Source organism: Vanessa cardui, chromosome 18 (assembly GCF_905220365.1).
Source record: "Vanessa cardui chromosome 18, ilVanCard2.1, whole genome shotgun sequence".
NCBI classification, from domain to species: Eukaryota; Metazoa; Arthropoda; class Insecta; order Lepidoptera; family Nymphalidae; genus Vanessa; species Vanessa cardui.
The window spans coordinates 6,156,281-6,176,308 of record NC_061140.1 but is presented as its reverse complement, the minus strand read 5'-3'; the positions used below and the strand labels follow the sequence as shown (position 1 = coordinate 6,176,308).

Sequence of the window (20,028 nt, the reverse complement as noted above, 5' to 3'; positions counted from 1 at the left end):
TCCGTGGTTATTCATTCGACACGGACAAGGTTAGATCGGCCGTCAGATTGAACTTAGGATATATAGAGACACTAGTTAAATCTATAGCTCGCATAAGACTTACTAGGAATCAGCTGTTCCATATTTCATTACAATTATATTAAATTTTCGTAAATAAAATTGTAAACTAAGACACTGTTAATTTTATATTCAAATATAATTTGTTTATTAATCAACTCTTGCACTTTATTATTTGTAATGACTTAGTAAATTGCATAGTATGACATAGTTTATCATACAATCCCTGTTGTCTTTAATTTTGTTGATAGAGTTGTTAATTATGAATAAATGAGTAATATGTTTATATTAAGGGTAATATTCAGACATTAGAATTAAGCTTACAAAAATTAATTTTAATTACATAATCGATCGATTTTTTTTTAATTCGGGTATATGGGCCTTCCTATAGTACGGGGTCACCAGGGTGCTAGACAGCAAAAGATATTGATGCCGTAATATTTTTAACCATTCCTTACATAACCTATGCGCACCAACCTCAGGACTTAACGTGTTAAACGAAAAAAGTAGAGTCTAGTCTATTATAGAAAACAAATTCATGTAAAAGATTAAGTTAGTAAAAAATATTCAATTATTTAAAAAAAACCGTTATTAAGTTTTTTGAACAAAAATAAATACATTTAATCTTCTAATAACAATAAAAACGCTTTTAGTGTTTAATTTTTATTGGTTCCTTTATTATTTTATTTTATTAAATATTTCGCTCTCTCAATTGTATTACACAATTTTAATTCAATAAATATTATTTGATTCTGAAATGCCTGCCTCTGAAGCATAGCGATGCGACTCAGGTTTTTTTCATTAAGTGTAAAGCATAAAGTTAATGTAAAAAATATCACTCAAATTGAAAATTTACACAATTGAATATAATATAATTATCTAATATATTATAATTAATGTAATATAATTATCTAATATATTATAAATAACAACCAAGGTATTGTGCCGCACTTAACATTGTTTATTAAAATGAATTTAATAGCTAATCTAATATCGATGTTTCGAGCTAACCTTACTGACAGGACCACACATAGCGAGCTAGCCCACCGCAAGACCGGCCCCTATAATCTTATTTCTTATTAAGACATTAGCTGCTACACAAATGCTATTTTAATGACAGTTACAAAGTCGGCATTATATAAAAACAACTCAGGTCTATTTACTTCAACGCCGAATTGATGAATGACACTTTTTGAAAATATTGTGTATGACAAATGTTTGTTTAAAAAATCATGGAAGTTACTTGAATTATGCTATAAGAAATTATTATTAATTAAATATATTTCATCGTAATATAGCGAACGCTAATTACTTTTTATTTTAGAATTAATTTTAACAATAAAAAAAATAATATTAATAAATAACAATACCATTCTGTTAACAAAATAAGTTATAACAGAAACGAATTATATCGTAGAGCACGAAAACGCCCGTCAACATGCGCGTGCGCATAGTCTGGTAACTATAAATCTAATGATAATTATCGAATGCAGACGGTGCCGCATCGATTTATAATAACATGTATGTGCATGTAGTTCGAGAGAGACGTGAGCTCGCGTAACTTAACTTAGCTTTGCAAATAACTTTTTTTTCTTTTGATTTAACTATTAATAATTAAAAAAAAAATATTCGATATTATTTGTTCTATAATCAAAAAAATATCAATTTCAAAAAAGAAATAATTAAAATTGTATTGGAATGAAAGAGCGAAATATTTAATAAAATAAAATAATAAGGGACCGGAAAGAATTACGTACAGTTATTATTATTGTTATTACAAAATTAAATGCTATTAGGTATTTACTGTTCAAAAATCTTGATAACAGTTTTTATAAATGATTGAACTATTTTTTACTAATTTAATCGTTTACGCAAACTCGATCTCTATAATCGACTAGACTCTACTTTCCTTGTTTAACAAAATTCATGTGAGGATGGATACGTTTATGATGCTATAAATCAGAATCAATAATCAACCATAATCGATGTACGATGCCGATACCGACAATCGATTTATAATAATCGAGTCGGGGAGTCTTATAGGTTAAGGAAATGACCACGATCAATATCTAGAAAAAACTATCTATGGCCTGTTATTAGCATGCCAAATATAGCAATAAAATGAAAAAAAACATTGATGCTTTAACCAAAAATAAACCTTAAATTATAATCGCGTTAATAATCGCGTAACGTTTTGTAAGCTGCTTTTAATTCGATATCATTTTTATTTGTTTTATATTATTAAAATAAAAATAATTTATTCGAAAGTAACTGTGTGTTAACAAATGTGACAGTTTTGTTTATTTTTTCTGAAAGACAATTAAAGTATTTAGAAAACGAATATTTTTTTTAATGTACATAAATACGTAAAGATGTTAATTACATAAATTTTGAATCTAAAATTAAATTCCACTTAAATTCTCGTTTCTTTTGTTCTACGTTGAATTTAAAGATCTTAATCTTAACTAGAACGAGCGTTTAATACGGGCACCTTATCAAAATAATATAACAAAATAAAAAACATCGTGAATGTAATATATTACACCCGGAGCGAGCAATTTTAAGCCTTTCTTAACCTCTTGTTATCAAGTGTTAAGGTGACAAATAGGGTACGCCTCGGCAAGGCCTCGGGTAAAAGTTAATTAACGCCCTTATTAATTTGGAGGCTGACCGTACCTCCCTGACTTGCGGCGCCTTTCGAGTTATCTGGACCTTACGTTCCAATAATTGTACCCTTTTTTAAAAAAGGATGAGTTATTCTCAAAGTATTCTTCGTGTTAATTGATAGTTTTTATTGAAATAAATAAAATTTATATTTAGTTCCTTTTTTTAGTATTTTGAAAGTAAGTGTTGTTGCCCTACGGATTCATCTATCTATAAATTTGGTTTACAAGCTCTACCTTTTTCATTCATATGATGAGTACTTGCCCACTGTTTGCCGGATTGGTTAATATTTATGGCTACCGTTTCGCTGCAAGCTGCATATTTTGAAGTTAAATATCACACGCTTGCACTGGTAAACAAAATGTAAATATCTATATTGTAAAATGCTTATTTCAATTGGACAGATAATAAAATTCCGATTTATTTATTTAGGTACCTATTCCAACTGATACAAAAATCTATACCAATTATAATTCGGCTTCGAGATTAGTCTACAGATTCTTACAAGAACCTAATTTAATTAAAACTTGTAACAATAATTGTACGTAAATGTTATGTGAAAGAACGATAACACCGCTACTGACATCTAGCGGCCAGTAGCGATATCGAGTTCTTAAAACTAATGACAGATGGTGACACATTGCGTAAAAACAAAATTTTATCTTAAATATCTTTAAATACGATATCGCTAATTTAATTTATTTTATATGTACTTATATTAGAAGCAACACATTTAAATAAGTAACGACAATTATTACATTAAAATATATATATATACAGGGTTATTGGTAATTCGACGTATTCCCGTTAGGAGGTGATAGGGGTGACTATTTGCAATAATTTTAACCCTCAAATGCATGGTGCAAACCATTTTTGAGTTATCACGTTTTTTAGCTTATTTCAATTTTTTTTTAAAAATGCAACTAAACAATTTATTTAAAAAAAACGAATTAATTAATATTAAGTTTTTTCTTCTGTTTTATAAAATCGATTTAACACTGGATATTTTTTTTCTATTGATAATGAACTATATAATAAACAATATTTATATGATAGAGATAAATAACTTTTACTAATTAGGTCAGCCAAAAAGAAATACACTGACATTCCATCATTTTATACCAGAATCGAATAAGTATAAGATAGTCATTATCTTACTCATCTGATATCATAACATCACACAGTTTCTAATCTCAAAGCTGTCAATAATATTACGATAGTCGACCTGAAGATTTCATTCTATAACCTTATCACAACGAAGACACTATCTCAAAAATTCTTACTATAGTATAGTAGTGATAGAGCTTGAGGAAAGTGTGGAATCCAAACGGAAACTATAAATCCGTCGATCTTCTGAAAAAAATGGATAAACCTTCAACTAGTCAGCAGTCTGTTGAAAAGGTGGAAATGTTCGAAGTACGCGAACATGTTCCTTACCAAGCAGAGGTGACGAGAGCCCCCGCTGCGTACGACCAGGAGAGTGGTGAAACCCATTACACATCTTCCTGGTACTCCGCGTGGTCCTCAATCTGCCAGCTAATTAACTTAGTCCATCACATGCAAATAGCTATCGTGGTTTTCTGCTTGTGGCATTTCGCGTTAACCTCACAGGCTGACGGGTCCATAACTAACTTACAACTGCACATCGTATTTGCTGGAACTGGTGTACGTATTTTGTCTTTAGTATATTTATAAGATATTTTTGTTGTGATTTTTTTAATAATCCTGCTTATCTATGCTATCTATACTAATATTATAAATGTGAAAGTAAAACTGTCTGTCTGTCTGTCTGTCACTATCAAACCGCTGAACCGAATTTAATGAAATTTGATATGTAGCAAATTTGAACTCCAAGTAAGGCCATAGACTTTTTTGCCTAACACTGCTTGGTTATCATAACCAAACCATTAAAACGCGACCGAAGCCGTGGGTTACATCTAGTTGTATATATTTTTTTTAACTTTATAAAGTGTTTGTCGACGACGACATTATTAACCCTTACTTTTAATGAGTCCCATTAAAAAAATCAGATTTTAAATAACTTCAGTATAATTAATTTATTATCTTTACAGTACCAACTATTTCTCGTAGAATCTGTGTTGACGCTAAACAGACATAATTCATGGTCTTTCCAATTATCGAAAGACAGCAAGAGAATAATTCACGGATGCCTTCAATTAATTGGATCTATTTTCGTCCTCGCTGGCACTTTCCTGGCACTGGCAGAGGTGAACATGCAGATCAACACAGCCCACGGCATATGCGGTAAGATGACTCAAGACTCTTATCGAGACTATTGGGAAACTATTCATATCTCGAGATAAGTTGACAAGATTAAACGAAATTTTTGGGCGCTAAGATATACAACTTGGGAAAAATATATAAATAATGTTATTCCTTGCACTCTGTATATTTCAAATATTTCAAACGAGTTAATATTATTTTTTCAATCATTTAATTAAGATGAATTTTACATTTTGCATTTAAAAAAATCAGTAGTAAGCTACTCACTACAACATCAACATCTTGCAAACACTACAAAATCTTGCAAAACTATTTTAATATGAATAGGAAAGTTATGATTACGAATTAAATATACCTAAACTTATTATTTACAAATTTGCCGTGCTAGACTATTTCTAGGGAAAAACAACACTTAAATCATTGCATAGAGCGCCAGAGCAAGTAAGTCTCAAGAAAACCTAACCTAACCTAACCAAAAAATAATCGTTTAAAATTAAATACGTACCATAATGGTTATTCGCCTCGTATTTATATTAATAAAATTTTTGTTTAATCAAATTATATATTTACTTCCAATAAAGGGCTAATTACCGCTCGGAGCTCAAGGATAACTCGAGTCAGTCCCATATGTTAAGCTCCCTAAATACATCAATTTCAATCTTCTACACTTCGTCCATTCCTGACTAGCTATATTACATACTGGTACTACATCTTTATTTATTTTTCAGGTGTCATCGCTTTAACCTTTACACTTATAAGTTTCGTCTCCGGGATCATAGCGTTATTCTCCTCAAAGGTTCGTCTAATGATCAAGAGTGGACCTATTAAAATCCTCCATATCGCTGTTGGTATGTTTGCGATCTCCATGGGCCTTATAACTATGGTAATGGGATTAAACATGGATTACTATAGCGCGACTCAAGGTGGTTTGTCGACTGCGTTAATGATAATTGTAGTTATTATTCTATTTTATGTCCTTGTTCAGCCAATTGTGGACTTAATTTCGACCACCAGGAATACGTTGTGACTAGTCAAAGTCAGCGGTTCCACTGACGGGGACAGCAATGCGTAAGAACATTTCAAAAACTTTCTACACGTATTTTTTTCGAAAATTTTATTTATAGAATATGAAAATAATAATTTATTATTTAGTTTATAGAAAAGTTAAATTAGCTCATGAATGCGATAGTTTTTAAAATAGCTTACTTGGTTTATTTTAAAAATCCTACAAAAGTTACTTGCAACTAATATTCGTAGTTCACGGAGTTAATACTTACACTACAACTTTACTATACCGGTTTTTAATTTCAAAATACGAAATTAACTGTACCCAAAATCAAGCAAGGTAGGCCTTGACCTGCAAATTACATTATACTTGTTCATATCTGGTCCCCTAGGCAGGCACGTGCTAATGTCACGTCAGGAAAGGGTACCCCACCCTTTTCCAACTTCTTAAAATATGTTTTACTTCCACAAAGCAATTTTATTCATATTATTTATGTTATTTTTAGTGCATTAGGTGCCAGTATCCTATTCAAATAAAACAAAATTTTGGCCACAAACATTTCGTAAACAATTCATTTAAAAAAAATGTCTACCTAGGGGAGGAATGTTACAATTACCTACATTGCCCAATTGATAGCCTAGCTCTTTTTCTATCCTCCTATCAGAAGTTGCAACTAGTGACTTTGTTTGCTATTGGCTGTCGGTTTCAGCCTTGCGTATCGAAGTCTAAAATCGAATAAATACTTTTTAATAATTTCTTTGAGCGCCAATTAATTTTTATTGTTGAATTTTAAATCTTCCTTTAATTTAAATACTAAAATGTTAAACTATTTTAAGTGCTTTAATTTATTTTTTTATTTTTAGCATTAATATACATTTAATCAATATATTAAAAAAACGAAAGCTGTTATACTGTTATAGTTATGTCTGGAAAATGATAAATATTACAATATTTTTATGCGTAGGTGTTTTAATACTACGCATACAAAAATCTGGTTTGAAAGTATTTAGGTGCACTTTTAAAATTCAATCAGAGTTTTTTGAAATTTACAGTGAATTATATTTTTGGTCTGTTATTGTTTAGTGTTACCATGTGTGTTACAATTGGTATACTAACTCTTAGAACTTTCGGAAACTAATTCTTTAACAAATTTAAACCTTAAATTTATATGAAATATGTGCCAAATTTTAATTAGTGATAAACGAATACAAGCCTTCCGAATTCGTAAAATCGTCATATTTGCTAATTGTACAATAGAAACAAAAAAACTTCTGATGTTATTTCGGAAAAAGTATCAGTTTTATTACATTTTCATTAAACTAAAAGCTACACTTTCGTGTGAGTTGAGAAGTGTCGAAAAATAGACGACAGTCTCGCGCTTCGTGTTCAGATTTGAGAATGATTTTTCATCATCTTAAAATTATATACAAAGCGATAAGCTGAGACAGATTTTTCCAAGTAGCAAAAAAGTATCCAATAATCGCGCCATCCTTGATTTTAACGCAAATATGTACAGCAGATACCTACTTAGCATTGCTATTGGTTATTTATGTTTCTAAAAAAATCATCGTTTCGTGCAATTTCGATAAGTGGAAACGATACGACTCCCATTGAGAGGGTTATCGCCATGTTCTATATTTCAGCTCCATCAAATTGTTTAGCTTTTAAGATTAGCGATAACATACATCAAAATTGACCAAATACTATCAATTTCTGAATCGATCAATCGACCTTGGTCGTATAACTTAAACACTTTCTACAAAATTTGTCATGTGTTTTGTGATAGTTATATAGGTACTGTAATTAAAATTGTTTTGTACTTGTATTGTTATTGTAGTATAATAATATTAAGTAGAATTAAGTCGCCTAATACATGTGTGAGTGGTTTTTAATAAATGTACAATTAAAACAAATTGTAGTTTAACTCATCATTATATTTTAGACTTTCGTTTTAGCGTATAATTCATCTTTCTAATTTTAATTTCGTCTTATAATATAGCGTAAATATACTGCTATATTAACTCCTGAAATATGTATCTGGCAAACCTACAGAAAGCCAACACTGGTTAAATCAATAATGTTCTAGTAAACAGATATGTCATTAACGCGCAAAGTGAAGACTAGAAAACGTCCTAATTGGGACGTTTGCCTTTAGTCGCTTTCATCATAATTATGCCAGTAATACGTTATAATACATCATAATTATGTAGCAATACGTTTTGCGTAATTAAAACATCTAGTTATCCCTTTTACTTAATGTTTTTATCAAACTATCCTTTTTACTTGTAACGAAATGTAAAATAAACGGTCCCCGGCGCGGCACTTTTTTCTGTTGTTTAGTATGGGTATAACATATCTGTTTATTAGAATATTATTGAGTTAAATAATCTAAATTTAAGAGCACAGCAGAAAACATAATCAATATTGCTTGCACATAAAAATAACCGTTTTCTTTAAGTAACCTAAAGGCGGTAATTCCGCGTATCCATTTCCTTATATTAGGGCAGGAGCCAAAATTATCCTTTTCATTCAATATATTATATGATTAAAATTATATACATGCTAGTTTTACCAAAATTTAAAGTGATAAGTTAATAGAGTAGACATAGTCTATGGTCCCTCTATATCATTTATTTATATACTTCAACACAGTTTCATTCCATTTTTTCAACGAGGGATAGTTAAATATTACATCTAGCATTTTATATAAAAACTTTTTACCCTCAAAAAAGCTTTTTTGAAGAAATATTTTAAAAGATAAATCATAAAAGATCTAAAAAAGCCTGGAAGTTGATAAAAAATATTGAACTTCAAACCGTTGAATAAGGCTCAAGCTTTGTCAAAGTGAGCAAGCTTTATATTTAAAAATGACTTTTTTACGGTACATATGTAGGCAGACGCCTATAAAAATAAATTGACGGTCTAGTAAGTAGCTAACGCTGCTCATAGTCAACGAATAAAACAATAACCATTACTTACATCGAAAATGCGCTTGGGCCTGTAGTTAATTGCTCACTCACCATTCAAATCGAAAATACATGATACCATACATCACCAAGCAATGCCTCTTGGTTTTATTGTAGGGTTTTCAATGTTTCATAAAATAACACTTTTTAACATTTACTTTAACTGGCTCTTTGTGTTTTCGTATAATAAAATTTAATAGTCAATAAAAGAGTATTACTCTTTTTAGAATAATTTCAAATGCTTACTTGACAAAGTGATAATTATTATATTTGTTATTTTCGTTGATATATCTCAATAAAGAAAAAACATATAATTTTGTAAAATATTTAATGTGCAAATTAAAGAACCTTTAAACCTTTATGTATTTTTACGATTTTGGTGGCTGCTTTTTGGCAGCCTCGGCTTCAGCTTCACTCTTTTCAAAGTCAGAAATTAATTTTTCAACCTCGGTACTTGTTAATATTCTGATGATAGTCTTATTGTCTTTGCGTGTAAGTGTCGCCATTTCCACTGTTAAATAAATGTTAAATAAATATATTTTATATTATATAATTTTCTACAGACAATTTCTTTAATAATGTGATTTGTTTGATTAGCAAAATCATTATACTTCAGTCTTATTACTTTTAACTTTTGTATTGTTTCTCAAGAAAAAAAAATTGAGTATTAAATTTACCCTTTTCTGGAGTGAGTTTAGTCATATCCAAAGTTTTGCTGAGAACTTTGATAGCCAATGCCTGTGCCTCGGCTAAAGTTGTTTCATTTTCCTTATATTCTTGCTTAAGACTTGACACTGCAGCCTGAAAATATAAAGTATGATACGCAAAATATTAGAAATAGAATAGGATTATTCCAACCAAAAGTATATTACTTTATTTAAGGCAATATATGATAATTTAATATTGTAATGTTATGCTAATAAAAAAGGAGTTTACATTATTTTTTGCAATAAACTATATTGACACAAAACATACATTCACCTCCAGATTCTAAAATGCTGATCAAAGTCAGATCTAATTTGTAACTAAATAACAAATAACTATTACTTAATCATTTGTTTAGAACCTGGTAGGTACGCTATGTAAATTTTGCTATAATTAATAATCTGTTGTGTGAATTACTAACAGCACTATTGTTTCCGATGCATGTCGCCTTCCAACCTCCATAGTTACCGCTGGGGTCTGACTGGTAAAGCTGGTAACCATAGTGTTTATCCCAGCCCATGTACAAAATTGACACACCAAATGGTCTTTTGCCTAAACAGAAAAAAATTCAATTATAAATAGAAGAATGTGATATTTGATACATTAAGGAATTATAAATGATGTCTCGCTTCTGAAGTCCTGTCAAAGATCTGTAATGCTTTGTTTGTCTGTGGCTTTGATATATATATAATTTGATGTGACATTTGTAGCTGAATTAACTTTAAAATGCCAAAAGCTACATTATGTATAAAAGTTACCACTTATGCCATATAAGAAACTCAGTTATTGGGAAAACAGGTCATCAAATAAGATTAAGTTCGAAATAATGCTACTTTCGCTAAAAATGTAGTAGACAGGACTAACTGGTCTCGACACAACATATTTCAATCTACTATATAATTAATTTCATACATATTTTTGAATATTATTGAAATATAAAAATATAAAACCAGAGGTTGTTACTTTTAAAATAAAAACTTTGTATATTTAAAATAGTTGTTCAATAAACACAATGGTTTCAAAGCCAAGTTTTAAATTTGAAAAGAATCTGCTTAAGATTAGTATTAAAATCAATAGTAATCCATTTTATTAGAGTTGTCTTATAACAAATTAATCAGTTAAAAAGCAAACAAAAACTTTACCTCCGTACTGAGTGTAAGCCTGTTTAACGTCACAAAGCCATGACACTAACTGTTCACATGGAATAGATTCTCCGTACTGCAGCAGATATCTTTGTGCTATCATTCTAAGCTCATTAGTTAATACATTTGCATCAGATGTTATTCCGGCCACAGAGCAAACCATGTCATCATTCAGCTTATAAATTTTCTCTGAAAAGAACACTTCGTCAAGAAGTTTGTTGGTATTCCTTCGTTCAGCAGCTAGCAAGATTCCATCTGTGGCTAGAATTCCAAGTGATGTGCCGGCATGGCTGATGGCTTCCATGGCATATTCAACTTGATACAGTCTGCCTGTAAATGAAAATTATTTAGTTTAAGCATTAATATATAATAAAAGATTATTTGTGTAGGTTAGAAATCTTTAATAAAGTTAAAAATAAAAATCTGGTGTTGAATATTTTTTGGAAAAAAAAAAAAAACATTCTACTTTAATTTAATCATATTATATTTCTTACCTTCCGGCGAAAAGATCGTTGTCCTGGTATCATAACGCCGAGCCTGTAAAATAACAATAAAAAAGTGTTATTTCGCTGAATGACCAAGCAAGAACTCACCTTATGATGAGTTATATTTGAGTAGGCAAATGTTCAGCGCATTAAATATAAAATCAAGATCTCTTACCATTTTTTAAAAAAGGGAGATATCTAAATCACCAGTTGTACTTAAAATATGTATTTTCTTATAAAACTTATTCAAAAACAGCTTCGCTTCGCCGGATTATGACACAAGGATGACAGACTAATTTTCAATTATTGTAGTTGTTCGTTGCGTTCAGTTTGACTTCAGAATCTTTAAAAAAGTCATAGCGTAAGAATTAGAATTTAAAAATTAAGTCAATAAAAATATTTCCTTTCATAAAAAATATAATTTAATTTAAAAACACAGTAGAGATGAATACTATTTTTTTAATCATAATTTAATACATTTGTAAACTACTGTTATGTGAGGATTTTTGTCTACTCGTATTTTTGTTTCTTTAATCAAAATAACATTTTAATATTGAGTTTAAGCAAAAGATCTGTAATAATAATTAACCTCCTTGTTTTATATTATTCTATAATTAATTTCACACTTACTCTTAAGAACTATATACTTTTAGTATATAAAAATAAAACCATCTATATACAAAATCTATCTTATTATAAGTTGATAGTGTATAATGTTTTTAATTAGTATTAAGTAAAGTCTTAGTAAAGTAATAAAATCGATATTGGTGACAATAAAAACACAAATGAGTCATGTATATGCGAAACCAACGAAACAGAACATTTAATATAATATATCTTATTTGTTATTTAGTCCTAAATGTTTTATGAATTTATTATCTTTTATATTTGACACTTGGCTCTTGACAATTCGACAGTAAATAGAAAATGACAAATGTTCGTTGTTGACGAAGTCAAATTTTACTCGAAATTTCATTCAATTTTCAATTTAAGAAAATTTTGTGAGTATAATTTTGAAAGAAAATTTATTAGAAATGGCTGTAGAACAAGTTAAGATGAGTACTCATACATTACCAAAAAGATCGAGATTAGAAATGAATGTCCGTCAACTATTAAATAAATGCGAATTAATTGCAAAAGAAGAACCAATAGATACAAACTGCAGATTAAAACAGTATGTTAAATCTCTGGATGCAATGATAAGTGAGCTCAAGATAGGCCCTGAGTAAGTTTATAAAAAAAAAACCTGCAGATAAATAAAATTGTTGACGATTCCAAAAATATATTACTACCTCAATTTTTTCCAGTAAGCCTCCCAAGGACTCTTTAGCTGAGTACATTAAAAGAGCAGCTTTCTTAAAAGGTTTGATTCAAACAGCGACTCTAAATACTCCCATTGAAAAGGTAATTGAATAAAAAAGAATATATTATTTTATTGAAATAAACAACAGTTATAAAATAATTTGTATATATTTTTTAGCTTGAAGCTGTACAACAGCTATCCCATGGTGCAGCTACGCATTCCATTGATGGTTCAGCTCAGGAGATCCATCAAAAAACTGTTGCAAAGTATGGTGTTGAACTAAGATCTGAATTATTTGGACTAGGTAAGTTAAAGCTTTACATGTTTATATTTATAGAACAACAGGAGAAGTATTTGGGCTCAAGTACTAGATTTCCATTGCCTATCCCTGATAATGAATCTAAGTAAAATTTCACATTGACAAGCTAAGTAGTTTAGATGTTAATGTGTAGGGAACAGACTCATTTTGGTCTTATGATATTAGTTCAGGTAAGTTCAGTCCATATTTATTAATTTCTAATAATTTTTATTCAAGATGATAGTGATGATACTTTGAGGCAACGTAACATTATTAAGGCTCCAAACTTCACAAGCAACAGTACTAGTCAAGAAGACATTGATTCCTTGCTCAAATACCACCAGAATATGCAAGAAAAAGTAGCAGAAAATATGGTCATGCTTACAAAAAGCTTGAAGGAACAATCTCAAATTGCTAGCACAATCATAAAAGGAGATACTGAGGTAAATTTATATATCTTCAGATTATTTTCATTAGGAAATAAAATATTTTGCATTATCAGAATATTTTCTATTCATTTATGCTCAGAAAAGTACTTTTGAATGATCTTATTATAATGTTAAATTTATTGTAAAGCTACCACTGAATTGAAAAGTACATTCTACAAAGAAAAACCAGCTATAAAATCTATATTTAATAGGTCTCAGTATGAATATAAAAAAATTTTGATTAACTCATGTTCTAATAATGAGTATTAATAGTAAGATTCTAGAAAGGCTGCTCTTCATTTGTATAAAGCATATTTTAGTTTTAAAATTTACCCAGTATTTTAAGGTTTTTTTAAGTACTTTTAATTGATATTCTAGTTGAATGTGTTATTTTGTGCAATATTGTTGTTGTAATATCCATGATGTATTTCAATAATTTAAATATGGAATCACTTTACGTTTTTTTTTGTTGTAGGCACTTAAAAAATCCTCAGATTTAACTGAGCGTAATATAACATCGTTAAAAGTGGAATCGGAGAGACTGCAAGAACACAGTCGAAGTGCTTGGAAATGTTGGCTCTGGCTGATGCTTGCTGTTGTCATGGCAATATTTATTAGTGAGTACATTTAACATATCGATTTCAACATCATTATTGTAAAGGGATTACTATTGCACAATAAAAAAGCTGAAGACATTTAAATAAAATTATGTAAATCTCATGATTTTCTTTAATGAATATGTAAATTTAGAAAATTGTGTTGTTGCATACTAATATTTTTTTTATTAAGTTATATATAATAGTAAATGTGTTTCTTGATGGTAAGTGGTAACAACAATATATAAGGTCACCATCATCATCCCTTACATCTCAAATCTCTGGTGATGGTCCTTGGACCTTCCTTGTGAACAGATGGACTTATATGTCCTTTTGACCTGTAGTTACACTGTTTTACTAGTGTAGAATATGTGTAGGTAAATAAACATATAATTATGCAAATTATATATTTTATTTATTGAATTTGTTTCAGATATGGTGTTGTTCATGAAAGTTATGAAGAAGAGAAAATATGAAGTGTAATTCCAATACAAGTGGTAGGTGATTTGTAAATAAATTATAAACTATTTATAATATAACCTTATTTAAGTGCAATAAAATATATAATTATTGAATAATATTTTTCAATTATGCAATGTTTCTTTTACAGGATTAAAATATGCTATAACTTACTATCCTTTACATGAAATATATTTACAAACTCATGCTTTTATTATGCATATGAATGATTTTTGAGAAATACTTTTACAGAAATCCCAAAAAAATGGTCTTGATAAACGGTATTGATGTAATTGTGTACATTGTGTTCAAATTATTGTTTCAAACGCTTTATATATTAATATACATCTATATAAATGTATATCGCAGCTAGTTTAATTAAACTTCTGAAATACCATGTATAATGAGTACATTCCTTTCATAGAATGCGGTAATTTTCTTTACTCTCATATTTTAACACTGATTCCGAAGACTTATTCAATTAATTAAAAATAGAGATATCGCTATATATCCACGTACTTTTTGGTTTTGGCAGGCTACATACATCTAGTAGTTTATATTTCTTATTGGAAGAGTAGATCAGACCAGAATATAAATTCTTCACGATAGATGAGAAAGCCATCCCGTGACTTCCACAGAAAAGATGAAGAGGGTACCGTTAGTTTTTTAGTGGATATTCTAGTCCCATATACTCCCAGTGGCGGATTTACCAATAGGCTAAGTAAGCTGGAGCATAGGGCGGCAGATTTAGAGGGGCGGCAAATTTAGTCCAATTTGTTATGATCTTATAGAAATAATCGTATCATATCATATCACCTAGTTTATAATCATACTAATAACAGGAAAAGGCCGATGTAATGAGGCCGATAGAACACAAATCATGAAGTTGCATTTCAGAATAAGTGTAATTAATATGATTGTGAACTAAACATTCGTATTGAATTTCCAGATTCAGTAGGTGTGGCAAAAATTGAATAGCCTACTAGGCTACTAGCGGCAATTTTATAAATCCGCCCCTGCATACTCCCCACTTCACATGGGAAAACGTTTTTAACTGAAACCTCTAATGTTACCGTATAATAAAACTTCAACATTTTATATTTGTCTTTATATTTTCTACTAGCAATTAAGGTATACATAGGTCGTCTAGATATCTACGAATGTAGTAATTATTATTTACGTTATGCCAAATCCAATATTGGTCCTTATGATTCACATTCCTTTGATTATTTTCTTTTTTTTGTAATATATATAAAGCATCCACTACACAGTTGAATCAACGCGACATAGCGTTATACTAAAGTTATTTCATTTTATTTTCAAATGAAATCTAATTACCTATTTTGAAAGAACAGTTTATATAGATTGTTCTAGATTTTAGCCTAAATTACTAATGAGTTTGACTTACTAGTATCTAAGTATAGTTCATAGAGCAAATCTGATCGCATCTGTACAAATAATATATATTATGAAACATTCATTTATACCGTTATTATATATTTATATTTAAAATTTGAACAATGAAGCATAAAAATATACCGGCGGAAAAAAAAAGTTTAGACTCTAACCTCAGCGCGTACTGCCAAGTTAATTAAATCTATCAACGTTAAAATTACATACATTAGAATTATGTAATGATTATAAAAATATACACATTTATGACAATATATAATTTGTTTTGTATTTTATATCTAACAAGAATTTTAAGAATTATATTAGTTTTGTTATGTGCGTGATTTTATTGGCCCTACTTAATTGATTGAAATTAATGTCATATTTTGATAAAACGATTATCTGCAGCTACCTACACGGAGGTTTATTTAAGCAAGAAGCTAATACACAATTACAATTCAATAGTTTTGTAAATACCTATGAAGACTTCAAATATTTATTAAATTCTATTAGTACACGTTTTGTACTAATATAAATTTTCTAATTTATAAATGATATGATTGCAAAATAAAGTTTTTATTTTTATATGAGAATGTATTGTTGATAATAAAATAAAACAAATTAAATAAATGTACTAAAATTATAATACTAACTGTTTTATAAATAAAAACGAAATTAAAAGTTAACCATGAATACGTAATACAATTTCCAATTGATGATAATAATCGCGATCGGCTTAAAATGTTTACGATTAATTACGAATAATCGATTTCGAGTCAACCTCGATTACGAGTTAACCGCAATAAGACATATATATTGATCTGTCATTTCTAGGAATAAGCAATTCAGGCTTAACGTCAAATAGCGGTTCTGTACTAAACGCAATTACCTTACAATCAAAGATGGCGGCTTGATAAATAAAGATAGATTAATTATAACACAAAATCTATGCCTTTACTTAGAATATAATTATTATAACAATAGATCTCTTTACTCCTACGATAGTTAAGTCGTATTAACTTTCATAGTTAATTATTTATCAATTATTAATAATTCAATACAATTATACACCATTAGGACATTCGTTTCAAATGTTACGTATTTTTTATCTTTATATTATTAATATTTATAAGTGTCTACATTGCGAATTTAATTCTCTTCTTAAAGCGGTAAATATATCTCAATAAATAACTACGTGATTTTAAATAATCTACTTTTTGTCGTATACATCGGTTAACTCGAATTTCCATATCTTGTTCGGGCCTATTTCCGTGACGTAGAGATGAGACCCATTTCTCGTCACTGCTAAGGAATGAGGGTTTGTGAAGCCCTGAAAGGAAATAATATTCATATAAATCATATTAAAAAGAACAAGGAATTCATTATCAATACGCTATATATTTAGTAAAGATAAACCAAGCCGTAGATGAAAGACATAAAAATTGCCGTTCATGGCTATTAAAATAATTTCTGGTAGCATATATAGGATGAATGGTACTTACGGTGCTAGGTTCCCAGGTGTCTAAAATATTTCCGTACAAGGCATTCACGGTGAATCCCCTGATCGCAATGTTCTGTGAAGTCGGTCCATTGACAGCGTAGATCATGTCTCCATGAGACGCGACAGCAAACACGCGTCCCAGTGTCGGATCTTCAATAACAGTCGCCGGTTCTAACATTTTGATATAACTCTTCAAGCCCGCTTTAGGGCAAACGATTCTCATATTTTCTCTGTCAGCCACACATACGATATCCAATTGTTCCAACAATGTTACACTGTGAGGTACATTCAAGGTCAGTGTGTCTGAGAACGAGGGAATTGCGAACAGCAGTGTGCCCGCTGCATTAAACTTCAAAATCTGATTGTTACAATATCCATCGGCAACAAATATCTCGCCTGTAGTTGCAACTGCCACTGATGTAGGCATGCAGAGCAAGACACGACGTCTATATGGATAACCAGCTGTAAAGGCTTCTCCGATTGTCAGTGTTGGGTATTTGTGGTTATTTGGGGTAAACTGAAACATTCGTAAGACAAATATACCCTTAAAAATTAAAGCACGTCATATTTTTTTAAACGGAAGCTAGATGTTAATAATACCTTAAAAACTTGATGTTTCGCCACATCGGTGACCCAAACATTGTCGTGATGGTCTACAGTTAAACCATGAGGCATGTAGAAGGCATAGGCTCCCCAGCTGTGTAGCACTGATCCCGTTTGGGGATCAAGTACTAAAATGGTGTCTTCTATAATTGGTCCCTTATCGAGATTCTGATAAACATTTGATTCGTTGAAAGTACTGAAACATTGTACACCTCCATAAAAAAGATAATATTGACAACAATTTTATATTTCGACGTTTTAACAATACGATATTTTATTTATTTTATTGTTGATTGCAATGCGTGTTTTGGTACCTTTCGTCCCACACTCTTTCGGCTCTGTGGAAAATTACAGGTTGTCCCAAGGAATTTATTGAGACAGCTGTTATTTGTCCCACATTCAGTGACTGTTGGGGCCAGTCCTTTACTTCCTGCGGTCGTAACACGATTTCGTCTTTTGGCTGCAATAAATTTTCGATTATATTCGAACATAAATTATCCTCACGCAGGCTGTATTGGGATTATAATCCTTATTTATAATTCAATAAACTTACCGCATGAAGATCGAGATTTTTCAATATGTTTTCTTCATTTCCAAAGCTGAAGTAATCAAAGTTATCTCTCACTGTTTCTGGTTCACAATTAATACCGTGTAAAGTTAGAAAGAACAATAAATACGACCACATTTTGCTGGAATCTTGTTATGATTTTGATATCTCCTATGAATTCGTTTACAGTGTACTGAGAGCGTATTGATTGTTGGTCCTTCACTTAAGTGCCTACAGCCAATACGCATGCGCTTTTGAGCAATGGATTTCCTGCTCGAAATAACCTCTTTGTAACATACATTTTCAAGGTCACTAACAAATTATTTAAACAAGGGAAACTATTTAAAATAAGAACACGTCTTAAAGATACGTTTATTTCAAGTAAATTCAACAATTTCAACAAAATTGGTCATACGAAAGAAACATCTCCGTTTGATATGGAGACAAACAAGGCATCTTAGGCTTAATACGAAAATAGAAGATGAAATTTAATTTCTTTCCCTACCGAATCAGTCTCAGGTATTCGTTGAACTTGGCACAATTGGAAACATTAAGCGGTTATATTTTCCAAGGCGTCATTATGTGGAGAAAAAATAGTTTTGGAATAATCAAGTGATATTTAAACTGGCCGATCAATCATTGGCCTCTCCATTGGGAGTTTGGTTGGTCCCATATGTATCCGGTCTCAGTCATCGAGCATACGGCGTTGTAATATCTGCCAGGGCTTCGGCAGTACGACCAGGATGGGCACTTGCACCGGAACAGCCTCTGAAACTCTTCCTTGCATACTTCGTTCCACCAGCAGGTTCTCTGGAGATAATTGTAATGTAAAATGAGATTATTTAATTTTATACATCGCTTGTTTAGCCAATATAGAATCAAAGTTACATATTTTTTATGAATATAACAATATTAAGTATTTTTTTTTTAATTTTAAATACAATTAAAATTAATTTAAATAATAATAATCGTCATAGAGATTCTAAAATAAATTTATCATAACCTAAAACTTGTACTCGGCCTTTCAAAATTGTTTTCAAACGTCATAATTATTAAAATACAATAATAAAACATTCACATAACTTACCTCAGTAATGTATCCCTTTATAGATTGATCGGAATAACTTCTTTTGCTAGTCGTAGCTGCCTCAAACATTGCGCTGAACACAAGTACATACGCGATCATTAAGTACATATTGAAAGTAAAAACCGACACATTTAACAACACTGAATTACCTTAAACAAGCTTTAAACAGACTTCAATTTAAACATAGCAGGGTTATAGAGTTTAATCTTTTCCGTGAATTTATCATCTCACGCCCCTGAAGCTTAAAGCTACGCTATGCGCGTGGGATTGAGATCAGACGGCTTATTTACCTATGCTATGTACGTATGTGATAGTCTGGGTAGAAACAGGACAAAAACGTGTCAAGGGGCTGTATACGACGCTAATTGGACTACCTTTGTCACTTCTTCACGACTGGTTTATTACTAATTCGTTTTTAAAACGTGCCGACATTTTAATGAATCGATCTAATACGTATACATATTTTGTTCTTTATTGAACTTTATAGTAATTATTTATGAAGTATTTGGTAATGAAATAACCAATTTATAATAATTCAAAAAATA

At 30.2% G+C, this 20,028-nt stretch overlaps 5 protein-coding genes across 5 annotated transcripts; 2 read left to right on the top strand and 3 right to left on the bottom strand.

Moving 5' to 3' along the window:
- The first annotated feature begins 3,945 nt into the window (after positions 1 to 3,945).
- On the top strand, positions 3,946 to 6,776 carry LOC124537329. Its single transcript, XM_047114146.1, has 3 exons — positions 3,946 to 4,386; positions 4,794 to 4,986; positions 5,694 to 6,776. Exons 1-3 carry the CDS (start codon positions 4,084 to 4,086, stop codon positions 5,990 to 5,992), a joined length of 795 nt encoding a protein of 264 aa, XP_046970102.1. The 5' UTR covers positions 3,946 to 4,083; the 3' UTR covers positions 5,993 to 6,776.
- A 2,472-nt stretch (positions 6,777 to 9,248) lies between these two features.
- On the bottom strand, positions 9,249 to 11,603 carry LOC124537257 (proteasome subunit alpha type-4). The gene is made up of 6 exons (XM_047114035.1): positions 11,445 to 11,603; positions 11,279 to 11,321; positions 10,785 to 11,114; positions 10,064 to 10,194; positions 9,615 to 9,738; positions 9,249 to 9,448 (listed from the first exon to the last, which is right to left on the bottom strand). Exons 1-6 carry the CDS (start codon positions 11,445 to 11,447, stop codon positions 9,306 to 9,308), a joined length of 774 nt encoding a protein of 257 aa, XP_046969991.1. The 5' UTR covers positions 11,448 to 11,603; the 3' UTR covers positions 9,249 to 9,305.
- A 601-nt stretch (positions 11,604 to 12,204) lies between these two features.
- Positions 12,205 to 14,411, top strand: LOC124537302 (vesicle transport protein USE1). Its single transcript, XM_047114097.1, has 6 exons — positions 12,205 to 12,494; positions 12,577 to 12,673; positions 12,750 to 12,876; positions 13,108 to 13,313; positions 13,774 to 13,915; positions 14,328 to 14,411. The coding sequence occupies exons 1-6, from the start codon at positions 12,304 to 12,306 to the stop codon at positions 14,375 to 14,377; spliced, it is 813 nt and encodes a 270-aa protein (XP_046970053.1). The 5' UTR covers positions 12,205 to 12,303; the 3' UTR covers positions 14,378 to 14,411.
- Positions 14,412 to 15,446: 1,035 nt separating this feature from the next.
- On the bottom strand, positions 15,447 to 18,632 carry LOC124537644 (peptidyl-alpha-hydroxyglycine alpha-amidating lyase 2-like). Its single transcript, XM_047114541.1, has 5 exons — positions 18,403 to 18,632; positions 18,164 to 18,309; positions 17,847 to 18,045; positions 17,248 to 17,763; positions 15,447 to 17,075 (listed from the first exon to the last, which is right to left on the bottom strand). Exons 1-5 carry the CDS (start codon positions 18,532 to 18,534, stop codon positions 16,956 to 16,958), a joined length of 1,113 nt encoding a protein of 370 aa, XP_046970497.1. The 5' UTR covers positions 18,535 to 18,632; the 3' UTR covers positions 15,447 to 16,955.
- Positions 18,633 to 18,674: 42 nt separating this feature from the next.
- On the bottom strand, positions 18,675 to 19,836 carry LOC124537645. Its single transcript, XM_047114542.1, has 2 exons — positions 19,484 to 19,836; positions 18,675 to 19,206 (listed from the first exon to the last, which is right to left on the bottom strand). Exons 1-2 carry the CDS (start codon positions 19,589 to 19,591, stop codon positions 19,033 to 19,035), a joined length of 282 nt encoding a protein of 93 aa, XP_046970498.1. The 5' UTR covers positions 19,592 to 19,836; the 3' UTR covers positions 18,675 to 19,032.
- Positions 19,837 to 20,028: the final 192 nt, after the last annotated feature.